This window comes from Eriocheir sinensis, chromosome 40, assembly GCF_024679095.1.
Source record: "Eriocheir sinensis breed Jianghai 21 chromosome 40, ASM2467909v1, whole genome shotgun sequence".
Classification (NCBI taxonomy): Eukaryota; Metazoa; Arthropoda; class Malacostraca; order Decapoda; family Varunidae; genus Eriocheir; species Eriocheir sinensis.
The window spans coordinates 7,391,979-7,415,237 of record NC_066548.1 but is presented as its reverse complement, the minus strand read 5'-3'; the positions used below and the strand labels follow the sequence as shown (position 1 = coordinate 7,415,237).

General features: G+C 41.1%; 1 protein-coding gene across 1 annotated transcript; it reads left to right on the top strand.

Moving 5' to 3' along the window:
* Positions 1-2,906: 2,906 nt before the first annotated feature.
* On the top strand, positions 2,907-13,967 carry LOC127009297 (RNA polymerase II subunit A C-terminal domain phosphatase-like). The gene is made up of 10 exons (XM_050882247.1): positions 2,907-3,244; positions 5,875-6,032; positions 6,302-6,455; positions 7,097-7,222; positions 7,815-8,056; positions 8,211-8,425; positions 8,986-10,130; positions 10,569-10,731; positions 11,234-11,368; positions 11,895-13,967. Exons 1-10 carry the CDS (start codon positions 3,179-3,181, stop codon positions 12,191-12,193), a joined length of 2,703 nt encoding a protein of 900 aa, XP_050738204.1. The 5' UTR covers positions 2,907-3,178; the 3' UTR covers positions 12,194-13,967.
* The last annotated feature ends 9,292 nt before the right edge of the window (positions 13,968-23,259 follow it).

Here is a 23,259-nt window from a genome sequence, read left to right as displayed (position 1 = left end):
AGACTGCGGCGTTTTACGAAAGCGCGGATTGGCATATCAAAAGCGCGGCAAACGTTGCTGATATATTGCTATCAAAAGCGCGGAAGAATATTAAGTGAAAAGCGCGTTTTATCACTCACCTCCAAGTCCGATTGTTCATACGTTCATTAACGATCGCTCACCTCTTCCGTTAGCCAGATGATATCATCTGTTGCCCCCTGCTTACCACGGGGAGGTGGAAGTAGGATTTTTAAGCAGGAAAAAAATATATATATATATATATATATATATATATATATATATATATATCTATATATATATATATATATATATATATTTTTTTTAAGTATGCAAGCATATTCTTCTTGCACCTCATAGACTGTGGCTGTCCTAGTTCAATATATCTGACCAGACTACCGTATTGTAGCTACTCACCCACGACAGCGCCACGATCCTGGTTCGTTCTGGTATCATCAGAATTTGGTGCTCTTAAGCCCGTCCCATGGGGTGTGGATTATTTTGACACGACGCTTGTAGGAGTATATCCCGAATGCTGGACGGAGGAAGCTGCACAACTATAACGATGCCTGACACACAGCTGCCCGGTATTTGAACGATCGACGACGATCATTCTTGGAGATTTGGATATAACGTGGTATGTGGCATGTGCCCCGCCCTTTACCTCACTCGCTAATCCCTAGGTACGGGAAATGGGAGCTGACATGTGTTGCTGCCCTGACCGACCCCACCCGTCACACATACAATTCAATTCAATTCAGTTCAATTTAATTCACACACACACACACACACACACACACACTGAGACCTGCTCCCCTAAATAATATGTAGGCTATATTTTCAGCTCTCGAGCTGCTTATTCCTAAATAAACCATATGTTATTATTATTATTATTATTGTTATTATTATTACATACATGGGTGTGTGGCGCGCCCTTTCCCTCACTCGCAAATCCCTATAATAGGTGCGGGAAATGGGATCAGCATTGACATGTGTTGCTGCCCTGAGCGACCTCACCCAGCACACACACACACAAACAGCACACATACACTTTACTTTTAGGTTGATTTTAAGTTTGTAATTTTAGAATGCTCTTCTGATATAATATTTACATTTTCAGCTCTCGAGCTGCTTATTACTAAAAAAATTGTTTATTATTATTATTTCACACACACACACACACACACACACACACACACACACGACGGTATTTGTCTGGGTCTCGACAAAAAGATACGTGACTGGGACATGATGTAAGGTGGACTTTTTAATTATTTTTTACATCTGCCCTATAGTGCCGGTAGGCTATTACATTGGGGCCTGATGATCGGCTCGAGCCCGTCATGGCGCAGGCAATTCTTTATAGTGCTGTAGTGCTGACTTGCTTGATGGGCGAGCCTCCCATAACCCACTTAGCCAGTTGGGGTACCTCTTTGGCCGACTGGTAAAGGAGTGGCTCTCCCGTTACGCCGGTCGCGGGCTCGATCCCCGGCGCCGGCAAACCTTTCCTTGTCTGGATTAATATCTCGTGTGTTTCGTTACACGCAGAGGACGTGTGTGAGTGTAGTAAAGAGCAAATTCTGGCATTCCAGTGGCGCCATTATTATTGGTTCATGCTGCCCCCCGGAGCTCATTCTTGATTTCACTTGCGCTGCACAGCTTTTTCTAGAGTCCGGGTTGATAGGTGGTCTTCAGGACAGCATGCGGATAGTCTTCGGCCACTCGGCGGTGACTGAAAAATCCCAAGTGGTTAGCGGCGGATTCGAACCCGCATCGTGGACCATGCGGCGGAATGCGGGGCCGGCACGCTAACCACTCAGCCACCGCCTTCCCGCCTGGTTATGCAATTGCAACAAGTAGGGTCGTCAGGTAACGATAGCAGCACACAGGAGCGTAGGGTGGCAGGCAGGGCGACAGGGGAGGTCAAGTCGGGTTGCAGGTCACAGAGGGGATCGAAGCGAGCGCGATGGCGGCTTTTGTAGCCAACGGGCTGAAAAATTGCCAAAACTCTCGCGCCATGTCAAGCAGCACTCGTTTAGCTGTCGTTCAGCATTCGCTCAAGTGAACGATTCGCCGGGAAGCTATCGTACAGCTGTCGGGCAGCTGTTGTAACGGTCGAAATTTTTATTTCGTGCCTGATCACTGTACGATCGAGTGCTGCCCAACCTATCACAAAAGCTGCACGAATGCTACACGTTAGCTGGAGGATCACTGCGAGTGCTGCACGATGCCTGCAACACTCTTGCCAGATCTTTGACAAGGTCGCCGACCACGCAGATGGCTGCCCGAAAAATAAGCGCAGCGCTTATTTTTCGTGCTCCTAGCCGACTCACCGTCCAACAGTCGTGGTGCACAGATTTCCCCAACGACGGCTAGACGATGTGCTACGAATGTGACCCCGAATGCTGCCGGAATGGCGCAGGTGGGCAGCTGTCGCGCTGAAGATCGTGTAAGTGTGAAAGCCCTTTAATCAACGCCCCACCTTGCTCTGGGTCCTGATCCTGACCTACTTTTTTTACTTCTGCTGATCCTCCTTCCTTAATCCTTTGCAGATACTTTCTCAACCCCTCGTAGTCCGCCTTCCTGAGTATACGCCTATACGGAGGAACCCAAGGAAACTATAAGGATTTCTTTTAGTCTCCTAAGGGCTTATTAGAGGAAGCACAGGGACGCCACATCTCCAGGCGTCACCGCCCCCCCCCCCACTGGGCAGCCCATACCTCCCTGCATACGTGTACTATACCAGTATTCAAATCGCCCACGCAAAAATAGGAACCGGCTTTAAAGGAAACAAACACCGGACTTATCTTGATAGTGAACACATAAATTCAGGAAAAAACTAACCCAAACAGGACATCTTGTGGCTCTGCAGAGAGTGGTGGAAATCAAATATCATCAACGTGACCCGGAAATAACGAGGCACGGCGGCGGTGGCAGAGGTGGCGTGAAAAGAATAGTGCGAGATAGGGAGGAAGGTGGAGTTATACGGCACCATTGAAAAAGCAAAGTGTGTGAATAAGCAGAGGAGAGGACCGAGAAAGGAGGAAGCCCGAAGCAGCGATACAAAGCGTCACAGGTCAAAAGAAGAAGAAGAGGAAGAAGCACAAGGTGGCGGACTCCTGGCAAAACAAACAAGACCGAGCAGAAGAAGAAGAAGAGCCTCCCGGGTGTGTGCCTCGCCATGCTGCCCTCCAGGGAGACCTTCGAGGAGACGCCCCTCACGGGAACCTGCGGCCACAAGTACAAGGTGGGGGCAGGGGCGGGGCGGCTGTCATGGCCCGCCCTCAGTGTGCAGAGGAACTTGTCATTTCACTCTCCTTCCAGAATGTTTATCGTCCTTCGTAATTGCATTCTTCTCTAATTGTTAGTTTCCTTGTGTTACTCTAATTGTCAGTCTGTCAGGGGGCGGCTGTCATGGCCCTCCCTCAGTGTGCAGAGGAACTTGGGTTAATCTAGCTAACTATTGCTTCTAATGTACCGAAAAAATAGCATGCGGAGTGCATAGGATACTTCATCTGCTTCTCTTTTGTTAAGGTTTTAGTTCCTGGTCATACCAAATAACTGCGTAAATGGCTTAATTAGGAGGGGATGCCTTGTTGTTGTTGTTTCACACTAGGGCTTGCTGACTGAGCCTCATAGCTGCCTTACACTTGGGTACACCACAGACATTAGTTTCTAAGTCAGTAATATCCAGAACGCGCATGGATCATAACGATTTTGGACAAAAAACGGTTTTTAAGAGTTCTGTTATTTTCTTCTCTATATTAAAGCGAATAATGGCGCAACTATTTGTATTTTATAATTTTAAGGGAATACATTCATGAAATTTAACTAAGTAAGGGTTTATCAGGGGTAACACCTATAGGCGGGTTCCTGAAGTCAGTTGTTCTCAAGCCGCCATAATGGATGGATGGACCGACACTCACTCACTCAAAATATCATTCTACTTCACCTCTCGGTAAGTGTTAACTGAGTATTTAACCTCTTTATTAGTATGCATGTAGTTTGACAAAAGGACCGATTACTATCCCAAAACCAAGTCAAACAGTGACACGGGCGTGTGACATGCGCTTTGTGAAACACGGTCGCATGAAGCTGTGACAAGCATATGTCTGAAACCAACCGGATATTGTTCAACGCTCGCAACTCAAAATTTGAATAAAATGGAGGCCAGGGTGACACGTAGCAATCGGTAGGTCACCCCTGGGTCAGTTGACAGCAGGAGCGTCAGTGCTGGATGACAGCTGTCACAAATCTGTTTTATTTTGTACCCCAAAGTACTCGGTAACAATGATCTAGCACCAACTTACAAGAAGTGGATGGGTTAACCGTCAGTACTGTACCATATGTAATTATGAAACATGACATTTCCCAAGAGTTGCTCGACTACGGATTGGGGTGGGGGGTTCCACTACGCTTACCATCCAATTATACGCCCGACACTCGTCAACAGACCCGCCGTGGCGGCTGCTAGGTTATATTGGAATAGATTACAAGAGTATACGTGAGAGACTTTCCTTACTTTAGATACTAGGGAATTTTCCCTATTTTTGGGATTTTTTTAGGGACATTTTAGAAGCCCATTTTTCAGTGATTTGGCTTTCCACCACCAAAACCACGGTTCCCTACAGGGATTAATCGAACGCATCATACATGTGGGAGGGGGGCGAAGCCCCTTCCCCCCCCTCGTTAAAGGTTAGGTTATGTAAAGTTCGATTAGAGTATGTAGTTTAAATATGCTCACCCACCCTAAAGAACCGATTTCTGGCACCTCATACATGTGGGGGGGTCCAGGGGGGCACAGCCCCCCCTGGTTAGCAAGGGGGTTGAGGGGGGCAAAGCCCTCCCATTAGAGGCTAGGTTATGTAAAGTTTGGTTTGGGTAGTTTAAGTATATTCGACGTGAGGTGTGGGCCTTGAAAATTACACAGCACGGGACGGATTTGGGCGGCGGTGGTGAGGGGCTGGGGGGGTGACATGCCCGACACTCGTCAACACACCGGCTGCAGCGGCTGCTAGGTTGTTATAATAGATTACAAAAGTATACGTTAGGGATTTTCCCTACTTTCGAGACCAGGGAATTTTCCCTAATTTAAGGACTATTTTAGGGATATTTTGGAAACCCATTTTTCAGTGATTTTGCCTCCCCCTCAAAAACCCCGGTTCCCCACAGGTTCCCAGGCTTGTGTTGGGGGTTAGGGGGGGCTGGAGTGGTGGAGACGGAGAAGCAGTTGTTCTAAAGTTTTACCGTTTAGGGTAACATTATTTGGCACGCAGTGTGGAGCTGGGGAAAAATACGCAGCGCAGGACAGGATATGGCGGCGGCGGTCCAACTGGTGTTGCAAGAAATACCTCCTCGCAGAAATAAGTCGCTCTGCTGCTCAATACACATGCATACTGGGGAATACACAGCAGGAAAAACATAAATTTGCCTGCTTTTGATCTAGTTTGTTCACTTTTGATCTTTGTGAGTGGTGAGTGAAATATAGAAGCAGTAAGCAAGTTGAACCTCTCTGTGAGCTGTTTTGCGGCTGTGGTGGCGGGCAGCGGTGGGTGCACAAAAGGCATTGAAAAGTCAATCATTTAGTTATTTCCAGAGAAAAATATTATCTCCATAATAAACAGCATCATATTTTGTCCAGAAATAAGCAGTCAGCATCTCAAAATTAGTAGTTGAAAGAGAAACCAAGGGCCTGCTGTTCATCTGATCATATTTGGTCCATTTCCTAAACTCACTGCTATACTTTGTATGTAACATTTTTTTTTTAATATTACATTACATTCTATTTAAGGGAAAATTGCATAATGTGCATCTAGTAATTTTCCTCTAACCTTTCCTGCACTGCACACAGCAAATGAGAGTAATTTAATTCTGCAGGTTCTTAATGTGTACACCAAGAAGGGCACCAATGTGTTCCCACGCAGACGTCTGTGTGAGGTGGTGTCGGAGGACGGCCAGCGCACCATCATCAAGGCCAAAAGCTCGGGTGTGGTCACTCAGGTCTTGGTCAGCGTTGGGGACTTCATAACAGATGGGTAGGTCCTGTTTCTTACCCTTCAATTGAAATCCATTGTCTTATTGATTTCATTAGTTCTTCCTTATTTATTTTATAGTTGATTTGTCTAGTGTGCTAAAACTTCTTGAAAGTTAAGTAGAAACAAAGGAGTCTGGTAATGGTTATGTTGACAGTTATTGGCATACTACAAGCAGAATATTATAAAAAAATCATAAATTGAATACTTGTGGTGAGTATTTTTTTTATTAAATATAACTAAATGCAGGTGTAACATAATTTGTTTTGAAGGAGTGAGATTGTGGAGGTGGAAGCATGTGGACACACAGCACTCATGGGTAACATCTGCTGCGACTGTGGAGTTCTGCTGCGAGAAGAGGACTTGCCCAAGACTGAGGCGGTCAGCATGCTGCATTCTGTCCCTGATCTCAAAATATCGCGTGGGGTGAGTGTGTGTGTGTTGCCTCTGAACATCGATAGATAACTTAGGACTCCTGTTATCTGTCTCCAGGTAGCTGACTACTAGAGTAATTGTATATATGTCATTTTATACACAACAGTTTGAAGTACAGCAGATGTTCATTTATTCACATTAACTCAGCCAATGCCCTTGCTGATAACTGAAAAATCTGGATAATGTCAAAAGAGTGTTTCCTGACTCTGAAATTCCTGATTAAGTCTTGTCAATAGCACCTTTGCATAGCCAACCTGTGTTTCTTTTAACCCTTAAACTCCTTGGGCTGTCAGTGGACGTCATAATACCCTGGTTAAACACCCGAGGGCCTTCAGTAGACACGGTACCAATTTTCATAAATTGCATACGACAAACGTTATGCCACGGGACTGTAGTAATTAGATCACCGCCCAGACATTTCCTCCATTGCTCGTTGCATTGCCCTGTAACCACACCAGTCACCTGTCAGTACTTACAGACAGTGTAGTCAGACATGTGTTGAATAGTATAATTTCTCATGACTTTGATATTCATAGTTTTTACTTCTTTGCCTTCCATATGTAAAATGTGTTATGTGTATGATTCCCTAAAGTGAAGGAGAAAATTTTAAATATTATTGTATTTCTCTGCAGGAGGCACAAAAGCTGGGTCAAGAGGATATCAGGAACCTCTTGAAGCAGCAAAAGCTGGTGTTATTAGTAGACCTGGACCAGACATTGATTCATACCACCAATGACCACATCCCCGCCAACCTCAAGGTAATGTTTATATGAAACAATATACACTGTACTTAAGGAGAGCGTCCGCCGTGGATTTTTTCAAAAAATCGATAAAATTGAAAAAAATCACAGCTTCATACACGCCTCGGCTAGCTTGTGGCAAAATATTATGAAGAAGTAACCAAAAATGACAGAGTTATGGCTGAATTCCCCCGCTCTCTTCCGCTCATCACTTACGTCACTATAAAACACTTGCCTGCGCCATTCAGGCTGGACCTGACTTAAGACAGTCACAATCTATCTTTGTGATCCAAAATGCTCCTCAGCTGCCAGAAGCTCTAGTTGTTTTACAGGCAGATGTCTGGCACAAAGTTTGAAAATTAATATCTGGTGCAGAATTTGAAAAAAAAAAAAAAAAATGGTAGGGATTGTGTGTCGAATTATAAAAAAGGTAAGTATTTTGAAATGTTGTAGTAGTGAAATGTTGGATAATAGACAGTTGAATTACTGAGGTTGCCTGTTGTATAAAAATTTGTTTATTGTGTTCACTCAGTAAAATAATATCATAGAATGACTTATTCTTTTTCTCATTATATGGTGGTATTGTGTGGTAATGGTTGTGAATTTTCAGGATGTGTACCACTTCCAACTTTCTGCTTGTGGCCCATGGTACCATGCCCGCCTCAGGCCGCACACCAAAGACTTCCTGGAGAATATTTCCAAGTATTACGAGCTCCACATCAGTACCTTTGGGGTTAGAGAATATGCGCATTATATAGCACACTTTCTTGACCCAGACCGCAAACTCTTTGGTCAGCGTATCCTCTCCAGAAATGAATGTTTGAACCTCATGTCCAAGAAAGCCAACCTGGAGTAAGTTTAAATATTTTACATCTTTTATTATTTTATCATTTTATGTTTTATTTTATCTTATTATCATTATATGTAATGTATATATTAATTTACTTAAATGGGTATCAGTATAAGGCCAGTATCTGTGCTTACAACCTGTTGGTCCACCTTGCAGCTCCCTGTTTCCTTGTGGAGACAATATGGTTTGCATCATTGACGACCGGACAGACGTGTGGAACTTCTCCCCTAATGTGGTACAGGTGGCGCCTTACCACTTCTTCCGGCACACGGGTGACATCAATGCTCCCGTGGGTCTGCAGAAAAAGGAGCGAGATGACCGTCATGGCATTGACTTCAAAAACCTCAAGAAGGAAATTATCAGACCTGTCGGTAAGTGGCCTGTTATTTTTTAAGAAATGATAAATGTCCTTGCCTTCACAGAAAGGTTGGTGAAAAGATTGGAGATGGAGAAATCCCAAGGTGTAGCTGTAATAATAACATAAATGCTTTTCTGTGACACTGATATAGTTTAGTTGATGTTCCTTGTATACACCTGTCTTGGAAACAAAATTTTGCAAGAGGTTTAGAGGAGAGCTGAAATTGCTTTGCTCTACGAAAGAAAAATCTGTGTGTGTGTGTGTGTGTGTGTGTGTGTGTGTGTGTGTGTGTGTGTGTGTGTGTGTGTGTGTGTGTGTGTGTATATATACCTATTAGTATTTACCCATTTGTAGTCTACCGGGCCCAAGCTAAGCTCTAATAGTGTGTGTGTATGTGTAAAGCAGGAAGGTCATAGAGTGAAATGAGGAACTTATCAGCAGCAAAAGTGTAAGCATCAACTCTTACCTACGGCTTCCATTTTGATTATGGTAATATGTTGATTTTTCCTCACGTGTTTATGGTTCCACTGTGGATATTTAAATACTTCCATACTTTCAATTCTTTCTTTTCAGTATCCTCTGAGAATCAGGATGAAGAACAAAAGAAGGACAGTAGCTCCAATGCTGATGTTGACAGTACCCAGTCCTCTCAACAAGCAGCTGACTCTGCCGAACGTCAGGAGGCAAGGGAAGTCACTGCTGATGGGGAAAGAGGACTGCTGTCTGATACAAAGTCTAATGAAGATTCAGGTAACTACAGTGGGTCAGATGAAAGTTGGGAATCCTCCCCAGAAGCCCATGAATCCAGCCCAGATGGCCAGGAGTCCAGTTCAGGGGTTGAAGAAGTGCAGGCTGAGGCCAAGTCCAGTTCAGAAGACCAGAAATCTCATTCAAAGACTCTAGAATCTAATGTAGAAAAGAACATTGATTCACAGGTTCAAGAAAATTGTTCAGAGAAACAAAAATCTCAGAAATCTACTCAAAGTAAAGGTGAGGCATTAGAGGGAGACTCAGAATCTTTAAGTCAAGAAGCTAAGTCTGCACCCCAAGAATCTTCCCCAGAGACTGAACAACCTACTACACAAGAGGAAAAACTTGTCACTGAAACTCAAGAAACCTGTGATAAGGCTGAGGAGGTTGAATGTAAAAGTGAAAGTGAAAAAGCTAAAGAAGGTTCCGAGAATAAAGAAGATGAAACAGTTGAGTCCAAGCAGGATGAAAAGCCACAATCTAAAGAGCCCAATGACCAGCCACCACAACCCGAGTCTCAGGTCATACCCCAGCAACAGGTCTTTGATGTGGTTGACGATGATGATTACCTTCTCTATCTCGAGGACATTCTCAAGAAGATACACCAGATGTTCTTCAAGGAGTATGAGGCAGGTCTGGAAAAGCAGGAGGACCAAAAACTCACCAAGAAGCAGCCAGGACAGAAGGGAGTTGCGTTAAGTGAGAAACCGCTACCAGACCTCAAGAAGATAGTTCCTGGTGTGAAGAGGGATGTGCTGCAAGGTGTCAACATTGTGTTCTCTGGGGTTGTACCACAGCAGGTTAAGCTGAAGGACTCAAAGGCTTTCCTCATTGCTACCAGCTTTGGGGCCACAGTGAGTGAAAAGTTAGTTGTACGAGGGGAAGCAGGACCCCCCACCACTCACCTGGTGGCCGCAAACAGACACACCGAAAAGGTCAACTCTGCTAGGAAAGTAAAGTCCATCAAGGTAAGCATGATTATCTTTCCACCATAGTTTCATCCTTTAACTGAGGAGAGCATCAATTAAAAAGAGTTATTTGTCTGTATAGTATTCTGTAGTCTGTCTTCAAGGGTTACAAAATGGCTGTATATTTTACAATTAAAGATGTTGAAATAGGAGAGCTTATCCCCAACCCCCTATTTTTTTAGCACAGAATGGCCATGCATCAACATTTTCTATCTTGTTTATGGGAATATGTTATAACTGACAATAACAGTGGCAATTGACTTAATTTTGAAGCACATGGGCCTAGTAGATGCAACTTTTCTGTATTCTGCAAACCATCTACCGTGTGAGACTTATGCTCATTTATATTTCTTTCTCCAGTATGCTTTTAGATCCCATATTCTAGCCTATGATTACAACTCGATGGAAGACAATGTGAACAACAGAATCATTCCCCAGATTGTGACGCCTAACTGGCTGTGGAAGTGTGCCGAGCGCTGGGAAAGAGTTGAGGAGCGCCTTTTCCCCCTCACCAAGGAGACTGAGAAGAAAGTACAGCGGGTCCCTCCCCTTCACTGTTCAAACCCCGACATGCCGTGGCTCAGACCTAATGATATGCCTGGTGAGCTAAAGCATTTTAAAGTTTTCCAAAAATGTTATAGCTGTCAGTTTTGAGGCCTTTTTTTTTTTTTTTTTTTTCAGCCAGGCATATTCACAGTAGTTTAGAGCAATATCAAATTAAAATGAAATTAAATTCATTCATGGCACCCTCAGACTGCGCTGTTTCCTAGCTCACCATTTTCTCATTATAAAACCTTTTGTGTATTTTCTTTAATTATGGAATTTTGAGAGTGTATATGCTTGCTTTGGATCTGTTTGACTTGGCATGTAATCTGACTTTTGATGCAGAAAAACGTTCTACACAGATGATTACTTTTTTGGTAAAACTATGCATGCTTTGTTCAACTGAGAAGTCTTAGCCACTGTCATTTTCCTGTCTCTTTATGGCCACTGTTCACATAGCAGGTAGTATCCTAGTTATTATAATGAATGTGGGTGTTAGAACCTGGATCCGCAGAGAAGAGGAGGGCCAAGAATGACGTGCATCCCTTCTTTTGTCACAGATCTAGAGGTGCCCCAGAGGATGAGAACGCCCAGTGGCAGCCTCCTGCAAGACATCAATCCTCTCATATATCTGAGTCCAGATGATAAGAACAACATGGAAGATGAAGTGGAGAAAATTCTTAGTGATGACAATGGTAAGCGTGTTCGTCTTGTGGTATATTACTTTTCCACAGCTGTAGTAGCCTAACCGAATCCCATAGCTACGATGAAGTGCCTTAGACTCATATTTTCAAGCACTTCAGGTTCTTGTTATGATTATTTTTAAGGATGCAGAGAAGATATGTCGGATTTTCAAGAGTGTTTTTGCCATTCATAGTGTGAAAGCCTGGCAGAACTAGCGCTAGGGTCATGAAACCATCAATGGAAACTCCTACAATTTCTATGAGAGCCTTTTTAAATAGATGCAGCAAGGTTGAGAATAGTTTAATAATATGAACCTTAATCTGTTTAAGGTGTGAGGGGGTGGCCATAGCAAAATAAGTTACTTAATCACCATCTTCATATATACAACTATGTGATCAATGTCCTCATATATAGACCCCCACAATTACTTCATTAGTTTCTTCATATATATAATTACTCCATCAGTTTCTTCATCCCTTAAATATGCTACCATTTAAAACTGAGTGATGGTTTTGCTGAGGTTACTTTTTCTTACAGACTCAGATGGTGATCCTGAGTCTGAGGCATCTGAGGATAACTCTTCCTCTAATGACATGGAAGAAGGGGGTGATGATGATGAAGAGGATGACGAAGATGACGACGACGATGATGGGGAGCCGAAGATGAAGAAACATAAGTCGAGTTCCGTGGGAGATGAAGATGAGGATGAGTTGCCAAGCGTGACGTTCAGACAAGGTGGCCAACTACCCAGTGACGACAGCAACTCAGAGGACGATGATGATGATGAGGGAGACCTGAGGAGGATGGGGGCTGATCTTGAGAGTCTCCTTAACTAATGTTCCCGCATCCTCCTCCTACCAAGGCTTGTTTTCCTCTAATCTTTCTTACTGTTCTAATACACTCCCATCCACCTGCTCCACCATCTGTTTCTTCTCCCTCCCTTTGCCTCTTTCCCAGTTAGTACAAATGTAAATATCGCTTTTAAAGTTAAAGAATAGAAGAGGTACAGACAGTGTCGTATGTAAAAATAGGAAGAAATTTAAGATTGTAAAAACAATGTACAAAATGTTGTTAGGAAGTGCTGTCACCCATCTGTCTTTTAATTAACTGCTGCTAAATTTGTCTTTCCATTTGAAGTGATGCCATTATGAAATTGATGCTTACACCCTTCGTTTGTAACTCGAGTATTTTTATAATGCGTGAAAGACCTCTGTTTTCTCGTGTAAATATCTGTGTTCTGGTCATCTGGGCTGTGGTAAATTTGTAACGATAAGCTGTGAAAGTTGAGCATTTTATTTTTAAAGGGGAAGTTAATTACTGGCAAACCACTTTCTGCTGAGGTGGAGGGTAAAAAAAGCCATGTGACCATTTTAATGAGTGTTCTTAGCATATATAATTAAGTGGATACCCTCTCCCTAGCATCAACTTCCTGTACCAGAGGAGCTGTGCCCCTCTTTGCCACCATTCATGGTGTGCAGTGGAATAATGAGATGTGTATTTGTAATGGTCATGTCTCTCTGATATAATGTAGGATAAGATAATGTAGAAATTCCCATTTTGAGTTACTTGCAAGATAAGCTGGATATGATTTCTAAAGAGAAACTGTGACAACATTGACACAATTCATTTAAAATTTAGTACTTTATATTGCTTTTCATTGCCAGCCTTCAGAGTTACTAAATGAAGGGAAATACTCGGTGCCAACAATTGAGCAAGGTGCAACAGCTGTGTTCCAAGTTGTAACATGTTAACAACGAGCATTTTTATGACATCCAAATAGAGCAGAAAAATCACTAACCTCCTCAGTTACATGACATTGGAATTTGGGAGCAATTGCATGTTGTTAATTAGGGAAATTGTTTTGGTTTGTAATCTTAAAAAAAATGGAAGTACAAATAGGCAGAAAAAAATTGTTACCATGAAGCACTCATGGGAAATAGTTTATTTAAGTTTATGTGCTCTCGTCGGATACATAGATGTTTTGTAAAAAGTAAGTGTTTGTTAGTTTTAGCAAATAATGAATTCTAAAGACAATTGTTTTTGAGGATTTAATGTAGCTTCTTAAAAAAAGACTCCTTAAATCTACTTATCCTCTGAGGTACAGAAGTACAAATTCCATTAACCTCTTCATCTATTACCATGTGGCATGTGCTGCTATATTTACATGAAATTTATAAAGTAAAAACATCAAGTTGGGTTTTCATATTTTTAACTATTGATAGATTTTATGGTTTTGAACCAATTACAGCATGGAGATATCATCATGCTAAGAAGAAGGAGCACATCTTTGTAAGCACTTGTTGGGGGATCCTTCAGAGCTGCAGGGTTTTCTGGAGTGCAAAGGTCTTATCATCTGATCATGGGATTGATGTTGCAACGCTGAAGCATCATGTCAGGTCAAGAAGAATCTAAAGAGTAGCCACAATAGTAGTGTGTTATCTTGAGAGACTGAAAGACTTGTCTTGTGCCTATGAGTATACTGTGACACTTTCAAGTTTCAAATCAGTTCAATGTGCTCAGCACCCTTGAAGACCCTGTAGAATTGTGGGATATCTAAAAATGTGAAACTCTTTGTTGCACATGAATATATATATATATATATATATATATATATATATATATATATATATATATATATATATATATATATATATATATATATATATATATATATATATATATATATATATACATATATATATATATATATATATATATATATATATATATATATATATATATATATATATATATATATATATATATATATATATATATATTATACATATTATGTGGATTCTGAGTACTTGAAGCCTTCGTTTTAGTAATATAATAAAATTTTTGCCAAATTAGTTTTCATCATGCTAGGTATGTCCATTTGCATGACATTTTAGATGAGAGTGTGACTATTTTGTATTACATTTGTTTGATGGGGGTGACTGTGGCAAAGTTATTGTATACTTAAAGATTTTCTGGCATGCACGTAATTTGGAAAATATAGGAAAATTTATTTTTACAATTAAAGTTTAGAATATTGTTAGATTAGTATGTTGCCCTTGCTCACAAAGTTGTACATATTTACTTTGGAAGTACATAATAAATATATTGTGAAGGCAGAAAAAGTATCCTGTGGAACAGGGAAAATAATTGTGATGTGTTGTCTGAATGTGAAAGATATTAAGCCGTACTAACATGAGATTTGTATTTATTCTGTATATACTCAAGTAGAGGTAAAGCTTTTTAAAACCATAGTGTTAGGTCAGATTGCAGTTGATATCTCTAAAGATTAACAAGGGCAGAATCACTAGCCAATAAAAGTCTGCTGGTAGCCTTTAGCATGATTCTAGTGTAGTGTAGTTCAGGTTTTTTGCAGAGGCTAGTTTTTTGTGGCCTTCCAGAAGATCTCCCAATTATTGTTGTTTGAGCAAGATTATCGCCAGCTGTTGTTTTGCTGCCATAGCAGACTGATAACATCTGTAACAGCAGCCACAAAAGTCTTTAAGGCTACTTTATTTAATATGCATCATAAATGACTGCCCAAATCCAAATCAGAATTATTATTTTTTATATTGTCTACTCTATTATGACAAAGATAATCTGAATGCATGTCTCCATATTCCTCCTTTGATGTAAAAGACAAATTGTAGCAGATAAGATAGAGAAGTGTGACCTGTGCTCCAGGGTTATGTTTTCTAAAAACTAGAACAGTAGTAGTAGTAGTAGTGGTGATAATACAGTAATAATTAAATGGACCAGACTTACCACGGACACAATATCCGATAAACACCATGTTATTATTTTCATTATATAAGTGAGGGGAACCCAGTCTCCAGCCTCACCCCATGTAGTACCATAGGAGACATATTCATTATTGTCACCTTTTGCAATATATGGGGAATACAGAGACATTCTTAATCCCTGTGGCTAATGTGGGAGAAATGTAAGACTACAATTGGCATAATAATAATAATAAAAAATAATAATAAGGTATAAGTAGTGCATATCAGCAGATGTCTATAGTACTCATTTAAAAGATTTACTTGTCTGAAGTGGAGTTTCAATCTGAGTGGTTTGTAAAAGTCAGTACATGCAAAAAAAAATTGTGATATTTTCAACTGTAATTTACAAATGTTTGCCAGTCACTTATCACTCAGTGTATTTTGATCATTATAATGATACAGTCAGTGCCTACTGGCAATTGGTTATATATAAGACTGTCTTACTTAACCATTAAAATATCATGAAAAAAGGAAAGGCATTTGCATATACTCAAGCAGATGCAGTAATATTAAACTTTCCAAGCGCATATTACCAGTTTTATGAAGTCCTCTTTTTCATTATATTATGTATGTTAAATATTTTATTTTATTGATTCTATCATCATCATTGTTACCCCATTTCCCATAGCCAGGGTGGAGAATCTAAATGGTCTTTATCAGAATCAGCTAAAAAATGTCATAAGGAGTAGGAAAGCATCTGAGTCAGAGAACAGAGAACCTAGTGATATAAACACCAGTGCTGCCCATACCCCATGATAACCAGAGCACTTACACCCTCCTCAGCCGACTCTTGAAGCCCGGGTGATGTGGGCATGTTTCAAGGAGAGGGGAAGGGCTCATATATTAAACATTCTTTCACGCCCACATTCATCAGACATGCCCTTGTAGTTTTGGCATCCATTATGGTCCATCATTTGGTACAGTGCAGCTACTTCTGCCCCTTTCTAATCCTTTGGTACCTTCCCTCTAAACCTTGTCTCTTGAAACACCTGCAAGCATTTTCACGTCATCTCCACCCTGTTTGAACCTGTCAGTTTGCATACCGTCTGCCCTGCTGCCTCTATTCCCTTATTTTAAGAACCACAGCACAATCTGTCAATATTTAAAGTACAATATAGCAGAGCAAGCATTTGTGAGCTCTAATGGAACCTGCATCTCAGACAGGGTTCAGCTATTTTTAAACCTCCTGTTTGTGGGCATATATTTTTGGACTTATTGTTATTATTATTATTATTATTATTATTATTATTATTATAGTAATCAGTATTATTTTTATTTTTATTATTAGTACTATGACTTACTTTGGCATTATATATTTTTCCAGGTACCTCTCTCAATAGCTTTTGAATGATGTTTTGCCGGGTCATATCAGCTCCAGTACAGGAGAAAGCAAGTCCACCCTACCGTGCACACTCACACATGGTTACTCGCACACAAAATTATGAAAACGCAGGAATATGCTCCACTTGCTCGTCTTACTCTGCAGCTATCTCAGCAGGCTCTCCCTTTTTTTGCTCTACATGTAACTTTGTCCAGTCAACCAAACCTGCATAAACTCATTCATTTGTCTATAGTGTAATATAATTATGTACTAAAACATCCTGTTGCATTATTATTACTATTTTTTCACCTTTGATCTCTTATTCATATTTACATGTGTTCACAATTATGTTATCATTACCTACCACATAATTTTTCAAGAGTTAACTGTCGTTGCTCCACAGAATAAGTTCATCAGAACTTTAAAGGTATTTTATTAAGTGATAAAATCATGTGATGTATTAGTGTTGTTTTTAAGCAACTTTTTTTTGTCATTGATTGTGTAAATTAATGTTCCTATGTATTAAGAAGTGGACAGTTCTGTCATCAGAAGAGGTCCCTTCAAGACTCCACATATGGCTGGGGAGGTGGAGTTATGAGTGCGCGCGTCATGTAATGAGGTAATGAATAAAGTTATTGCAGCCGTTCTGCACTATTTCTCAAACTGTTATAAATGTGATTAAAGAGTATACCCTCGAGCTACAGACCACAGAGCTCTGCTAGTCACAACAAATGGCTACTTTTCACTAAGAAGCCGCCATGAGCTGCAATCTTGCTGGTGCCAAGCATCTTACCCGCCCATCCGCTTGATCCCCGCTTAATCACTTCAAGAACCCACAGATGTAGCTATATATGGAGAGTGGAGAGACACTGCTTCTTCCGGAATTGGCCTGTGATTGACTGTCGTTCGTGGTTACTATATTTCAAAACCGACCTTGATACATGATACATCGTAAATAAGAATGAATGCTCTTAGGACATTTCTTGTGCAATGTGAGGCTATGTAGAGTGGGGATGTCGAAACACATGAGAAATTGATCTTTTCGGGATAATAGACCTACTTTTTCTTCACAAAGCGCCTGAGATTCGAACCCGGCCCACTGAGACGCGAGGTGAGCTAAAGCACCGAGCCAAGAAAGGGTTCCCAACTGTTCGAGGCCTTTGGAGTATATATGGACGTCTGGGGTCATTGTTCATTAGGTTCCATGTTGGGCTGCAGTAATAGAACAAGGAGAGATTTGATTCACTCCCTATATAAGATTCCTCGTGATCCAGCAAGAAGACGTGAGCGGGAAGTAAAATTAGAATGGATGTTAATAATGGAAGTGAAAAAATAGGGAAGGTAGTACGTAAAGATGAAAAAACAAAACAAAACAAAAAAAATCAATTATTGCAAATCACATTATATATTGCCTGGGGGTCGGGATGGCATGTTACTCCATTCTCCTTTGTTGTGTACTTTTGAAACAATAAACCATCAATCAATCAATCAGGATAAAAAAAAATAGAAGGAACAGTACGTGGTGCCAGACAGTCCCTCCTGCAGACAGCTGATTTGTTTACATGACCGAGGTGGTTGTCAGCCTCGCCCGCCCCTAACACGGACACTTTCGGCAGCTATGCGCGTGTATTTCTGACTGTGTTATTCTGAAAGTGATATATCTGTGTGCTGCGAAGAGAATAGAGCTGCCGGTGTGACGGGACAGCCTGCAGGAGAGACACATGAGCTGGGGACGTGGGTGTTGAGGCACGCCCAGCGGCCAAGGTGAGGCGTCCGCTGCTGCATGTTACTTTATTATCTTGTTCCTTTATTATCTTTGTACGCACACACCAGCCCTTAACACGCTCTTTTCAGCAAGGGCACGTGTTATTACGAGTGATGAGGCCCTCCTTCTTTTGTGATATTTCGGTGTTTTGAAGTGTGTTGAATTAATTTGGTATTCATTACCAGGCGTGGGGATGGAATGCTCTATTACGCCTTTGAAAACACAGAAGATATTGATCAGATATTATATATATATATATATATATATATATATATATATATATATATATATATATATATATATATATATATATATATATATATATATATATATATATATATATCAACTGAGCGCTTTGCCACACGATTATTACTTATGGTTCTCATATGAGTGGCTCATGCCATCACTAGGCAAGCAAAAGTGTATAGCTAGTTCCATGTCTACTCTATCTTCATGTTAGGTTTGGTTTGATTTAGACAAGGCAGAGTTGAAGGGGAGCAAAGTCCCCTGTTAGTGGGTGATATTAGTTATGGTCAAATTAAGACAAAGGGGCAAAGCCCCACACTTTAGTGTTTGTTAGGTTTGATTAGATTTGTTAAGTTTATGTATTTTCAATAAATAGCTGCTTGTGATACACTTCACAGTGTGCTGTTGTCTTTATGGTGGTCAAGGCAGTGGCTCACCTCAGTGGCAGTAGAGTCCTCCTTCCTCATGGTCTTGTGAGGGATTAGGGGTCGCTTTCACAGTCATTTTGTTTGTTTTGATTGTTACCAATGGCGGCGATTGCTGCTAAAGCCTAGTATTTCCTTATAAAACTGGCTGATAGGGTAGTGACGGCTGTGGGGTTAGCCTAGCCCCGCACCTTACCACACACTCTCAACACCTCTCGCTTCCTCTGCAGCTGCCACTACCCCATCGGCCAGTTTCACATGGAAAAGTATAGTGTTGATCGCCGCCATTGGTAACGATCAAAACAAACAAAGTGACTGAAAGCGGCCCTAAATGCTCATTTTTTTATTGTTTCTTTGCCTTTATGTGGTGTTTCTGTTTTTTTCAAGACACTGACTTCAGTTATGTGTAAAATATGATGCTTTTTGTTGTGGATATAAATGATTTTACCTTGAAATTGTGATACTGTGATTTGGAAATGAATTCGCCCTTGGGGTTTCATAGCTGTTTTCTGGTAATTAAACTATTTACATGAAAACATTATATTTTACCAAGAAATGAATAGTCAGTCTCTGAAGTAGATTGTTCAGTATAGCTACATTTTCTCCAATTAAACTTATTGAGTTGGAGCCAGACTGTTAGAATAAATCTGGCCATGGCCAGGATTTGAATTTGTTAGCTGGGGGACCAAAGAGAATAGAAGGCCGTTGGACTGCTGGACCAGTCAACATCGAGTCAGAGAGGTACTCCTCTGGCCAAGTGGGATTATGGAGCCTTGTGGTTGCTCAGTCCATCACAAAGGAAGGGTTGGGTTAGGTAAAATAAAATTTTGTTGAGCTAGACAAGTGTCATCATTGGGGAAATGGGAATGAGATGGAGGATTTTCTGGAAATTTCATCATGCCAATAGTTTGATACAACTACAGGGCAAGCTTTTCTTCTTAAGAGAACTTTCTTTCTCTGCTGCATGTTATTATTCAAGGCAATCTGATCCTCATATCATTTGGTAACCAACAAATATATACCATACTGAGATAGCACCATGTCTTTCTCAGTGACAAGCAACTTGTGCAGAGGCAAGAATTTTATTCTGGATATATATATAGGCCTACTCACTAAAGCAAGATACATTAAGAATCAAAAATAAGTTGTACACTATACTCATTTTGCAGTGTGTACCATGATGTAGATTAAAACCAAGGATTTAAATGTAATTTGAAATGGTATCCTTTAGTAATCAGTAATCCTTTTAGTGATTCACTAACTCACTTCAAGAGATTGGTTATAAAACTGTTTGGTGTTAGAAACAATATTGTAACTGTATTGTTAGGGAACTTTGTGTCCGTAAGGTGTTACTTGGGGTTTCTTGTCTTGTATTGCATCTTTTAACTGTTGATTTAGAAACTAAACAATATACATTTGAATACAATATTTTCATTTTACTATTTAGATATTTTTAAAGTTTGGTTTACTATTTTGTCACATTCTTTTATTTTGTTTATATACCACAACCTTAATTGTAGATTTAATGCCTTGAAGAAAAAGTGCCTTTCTTCTTATTCAATCCTACTTCACATCTCTTGGTTTCTGTGTTTAAACATTTTGCATATGTTCATGTTTTTCTCTTTTTTTTTTTCTTTTCTTACTACATCTTCCATTACCTTGGACCAACATTTTTAGGCCTGTGTTTGCCACATTCGTATCTTCTGACTCTGTGATATTCCTCAATATCTTTTTGATGTTCCTTCTTTTACTTTGTTTATGGCTGTCATCATGGTGCTAATAATAGCTTTGTCTGATCATTTTATTTTTTTCCTCTACCTCTTTCTTGCCAATAATAATTATTGGTTTGTTCATGTCAACTCTTTCCCTGATATTTCCCTGATATATGTGGATATTTCCTTATGACTTCCTTGAGCTTTTGCTTGATGTTTACTTTTTAAGACCTTCCTGGGTCACTGCTTTGTCTGTTATCTATTTCATCTTTTTCTTTTAAGATGTGAATGTAAGTTGTGCTGACTGCTTCAAAAGATTCTTAATTTTTTTTTTATCCAATTATGTTATTTATCTACCTGCTTAATTACTTATCTTTCACATTTCCTGGTGATTTACTCATTCACATAACTTCCTTCCTTTACCAAGTCACTTCAGTAGTCATTTCACTTACTTTTAGTTGACCTCTCTTGACAGTTCAGTCCATTTTTCCATATTCTGCATTATTGCTCATAATACTGTTTCCTTTTATTCTCTAAGGCTTGTTGTTCTACCTTCTAGTAGTGTTTTGAAGACTTCTACATCCATCAAGTCACTGTAGGCCAAATTCTTTTTATGCCACATCACTTTTTCCAAGCTTGACTGTGAGTCTTTGAGTTGTTATAATGTGACACATCTTCCTTCCTGCTGGCTAGTCTGTCTTTGGCTCTGACCTCCAAGTGCTTGCCATATACATGATCTCTTTCTTTTTCTGTTACTGTTTATCTACATGAAACAGCACTAATAGTGTCTTTTTGTCTAAATCATTCGTCCTGAAATAAGGTCTGAGCTTGTTTAAATAATGCATAAAAAAAAGGCTGATTGTACTGCATTCTCTGTGATATGTTGTTCTTGGATAATGTCTGAAGTGTATATGTGTGTGTGTGTGTGTGTAGTAATTGTTGTTGTTGTTGTTTTAAGGAAGTGAGTGGCGAGGCTTGGGATGACACAACTTAAAGCCATGGTTAGTCGGGAAGCAATGAAACGTTTGGGGAAGAGTTGCTGTGCGTGGAAACTACACTGGGCGGGGAAACACGATGGGGAAGAGTACCAGGCCTGGCGAACACCGTGAGGGCTAAAGAACAAATCCGATGCAGATGAATAATACACGCGCACAGGGGGACAGTACTACAGAGGCTCACGGCACGGGATTCAAGAGGAAGTGGTCGCCATTGGAAACACGAAACAACAAAGAACATGCTAAAAGTAAAGCAGCACAAGAGGAAGTGAATAATACAAGGGCTGGTGAACAGTATACAAGCACAAGTCATAGGGTTGAGGGGACAGTAGTGAGGTGGCAGAGGGAGGGACCAAAAGCCATTAAAAAGAGAAACCAAGGAGACAGGATTAGTAACCATATCATAAGAGAAGATAAAACCAATAGGATAAATGAAAAGTGCCTGGTCCAAAGGAACTTACCATGAAGATGAGAAACCACAGACCAAAATAATAACCAGCAAGAGGAGGAAATCGACCAGCATGAAGGAAGAAAGAACCTGGAAGAAAGGAACAAGGGTACTGAGGAGCCGAGGGACAGTATACAAGGCTAAGGGTACAGTAGAAAAGTGACACATGAAGTAGACGCCGTTTAAGATGAGTGAACAGAGACTAGACCTAAAGAAAAGCACGTGAAACAAGGGAGCTTTACTGCAAAATATTAAAGAAAAGAACGGGTACTGAGAGGCGGGGACAGACAGTACAGGGAGGTGATAAGAGAACGTATAGTCGCCATTGAAGATGAGTGAACAGCGACCAGAGTGGGGGGGAACTTACCTGGAACAAGGGAACGGGTACTGGCGAGCCGAGGGGACAGTACACTACATAAGAGGACAGTACTGAAGTGATAAAGAAAGTAGAACAGAACGAGGGAATAGCAACTGAAACAAGGGAACGGGTACTGACGTGGCGGGGGACAGTACACCACAAAAGAGGACAGTACTGAAGTGATAGATGGGTGAACAAGGGACAGTACTGAAGTAACATAGAAAGTAGTCCAGAGCGAGGGAAAAGTACCTGGGATAGCTAGCGGCGAGGCGGGGACAGTACACAGGGGCGCAGGTCACAGGGCGGGGAGGAGCAGGACAACGCTGCGTCTTTAGTGTTGCATCCGCGCCGCCCGCCTCGCCACGCCCGCCGCCGCCACCTCATCGCCTTGCCCCTCAACCACGCCCACCCCGCTACCACCGCCACCACCCCGCCCGACGGTGCTCCTGCGATGTGTGACCTGTCGTACCTCGCGTGACTGGTGACGGCGACCTGTGAGTGACCTGAGCGTGCGACTTGGTGACTTGTATCCCTTCGGCGTGACTTTCTGGTGTGGCTGGTGACATAGTTTTCTTTGTGAGTGACTTGGTGGTTCTTGGTGACGTGTATCGCTCCCGGGTTAGCACTTGGTGACTTCCTGTGAGTGGGTGACTTGGTGACTTAACTTCTTGGTGCGTTGTGTGAGTTGGAAGCTGATCTCGACGGTGACTGTATAGTGAAGGATCGGAAGAAGCGACTGGTGAACGGATGTGTATTGGTGACTTACTGGTGATTAGTTGTGACCTGGACTGACCTGACCTGCTTGACTGGTGACCTCGATCTATTACCTTACACTCAAGATACTCCGGTCCCG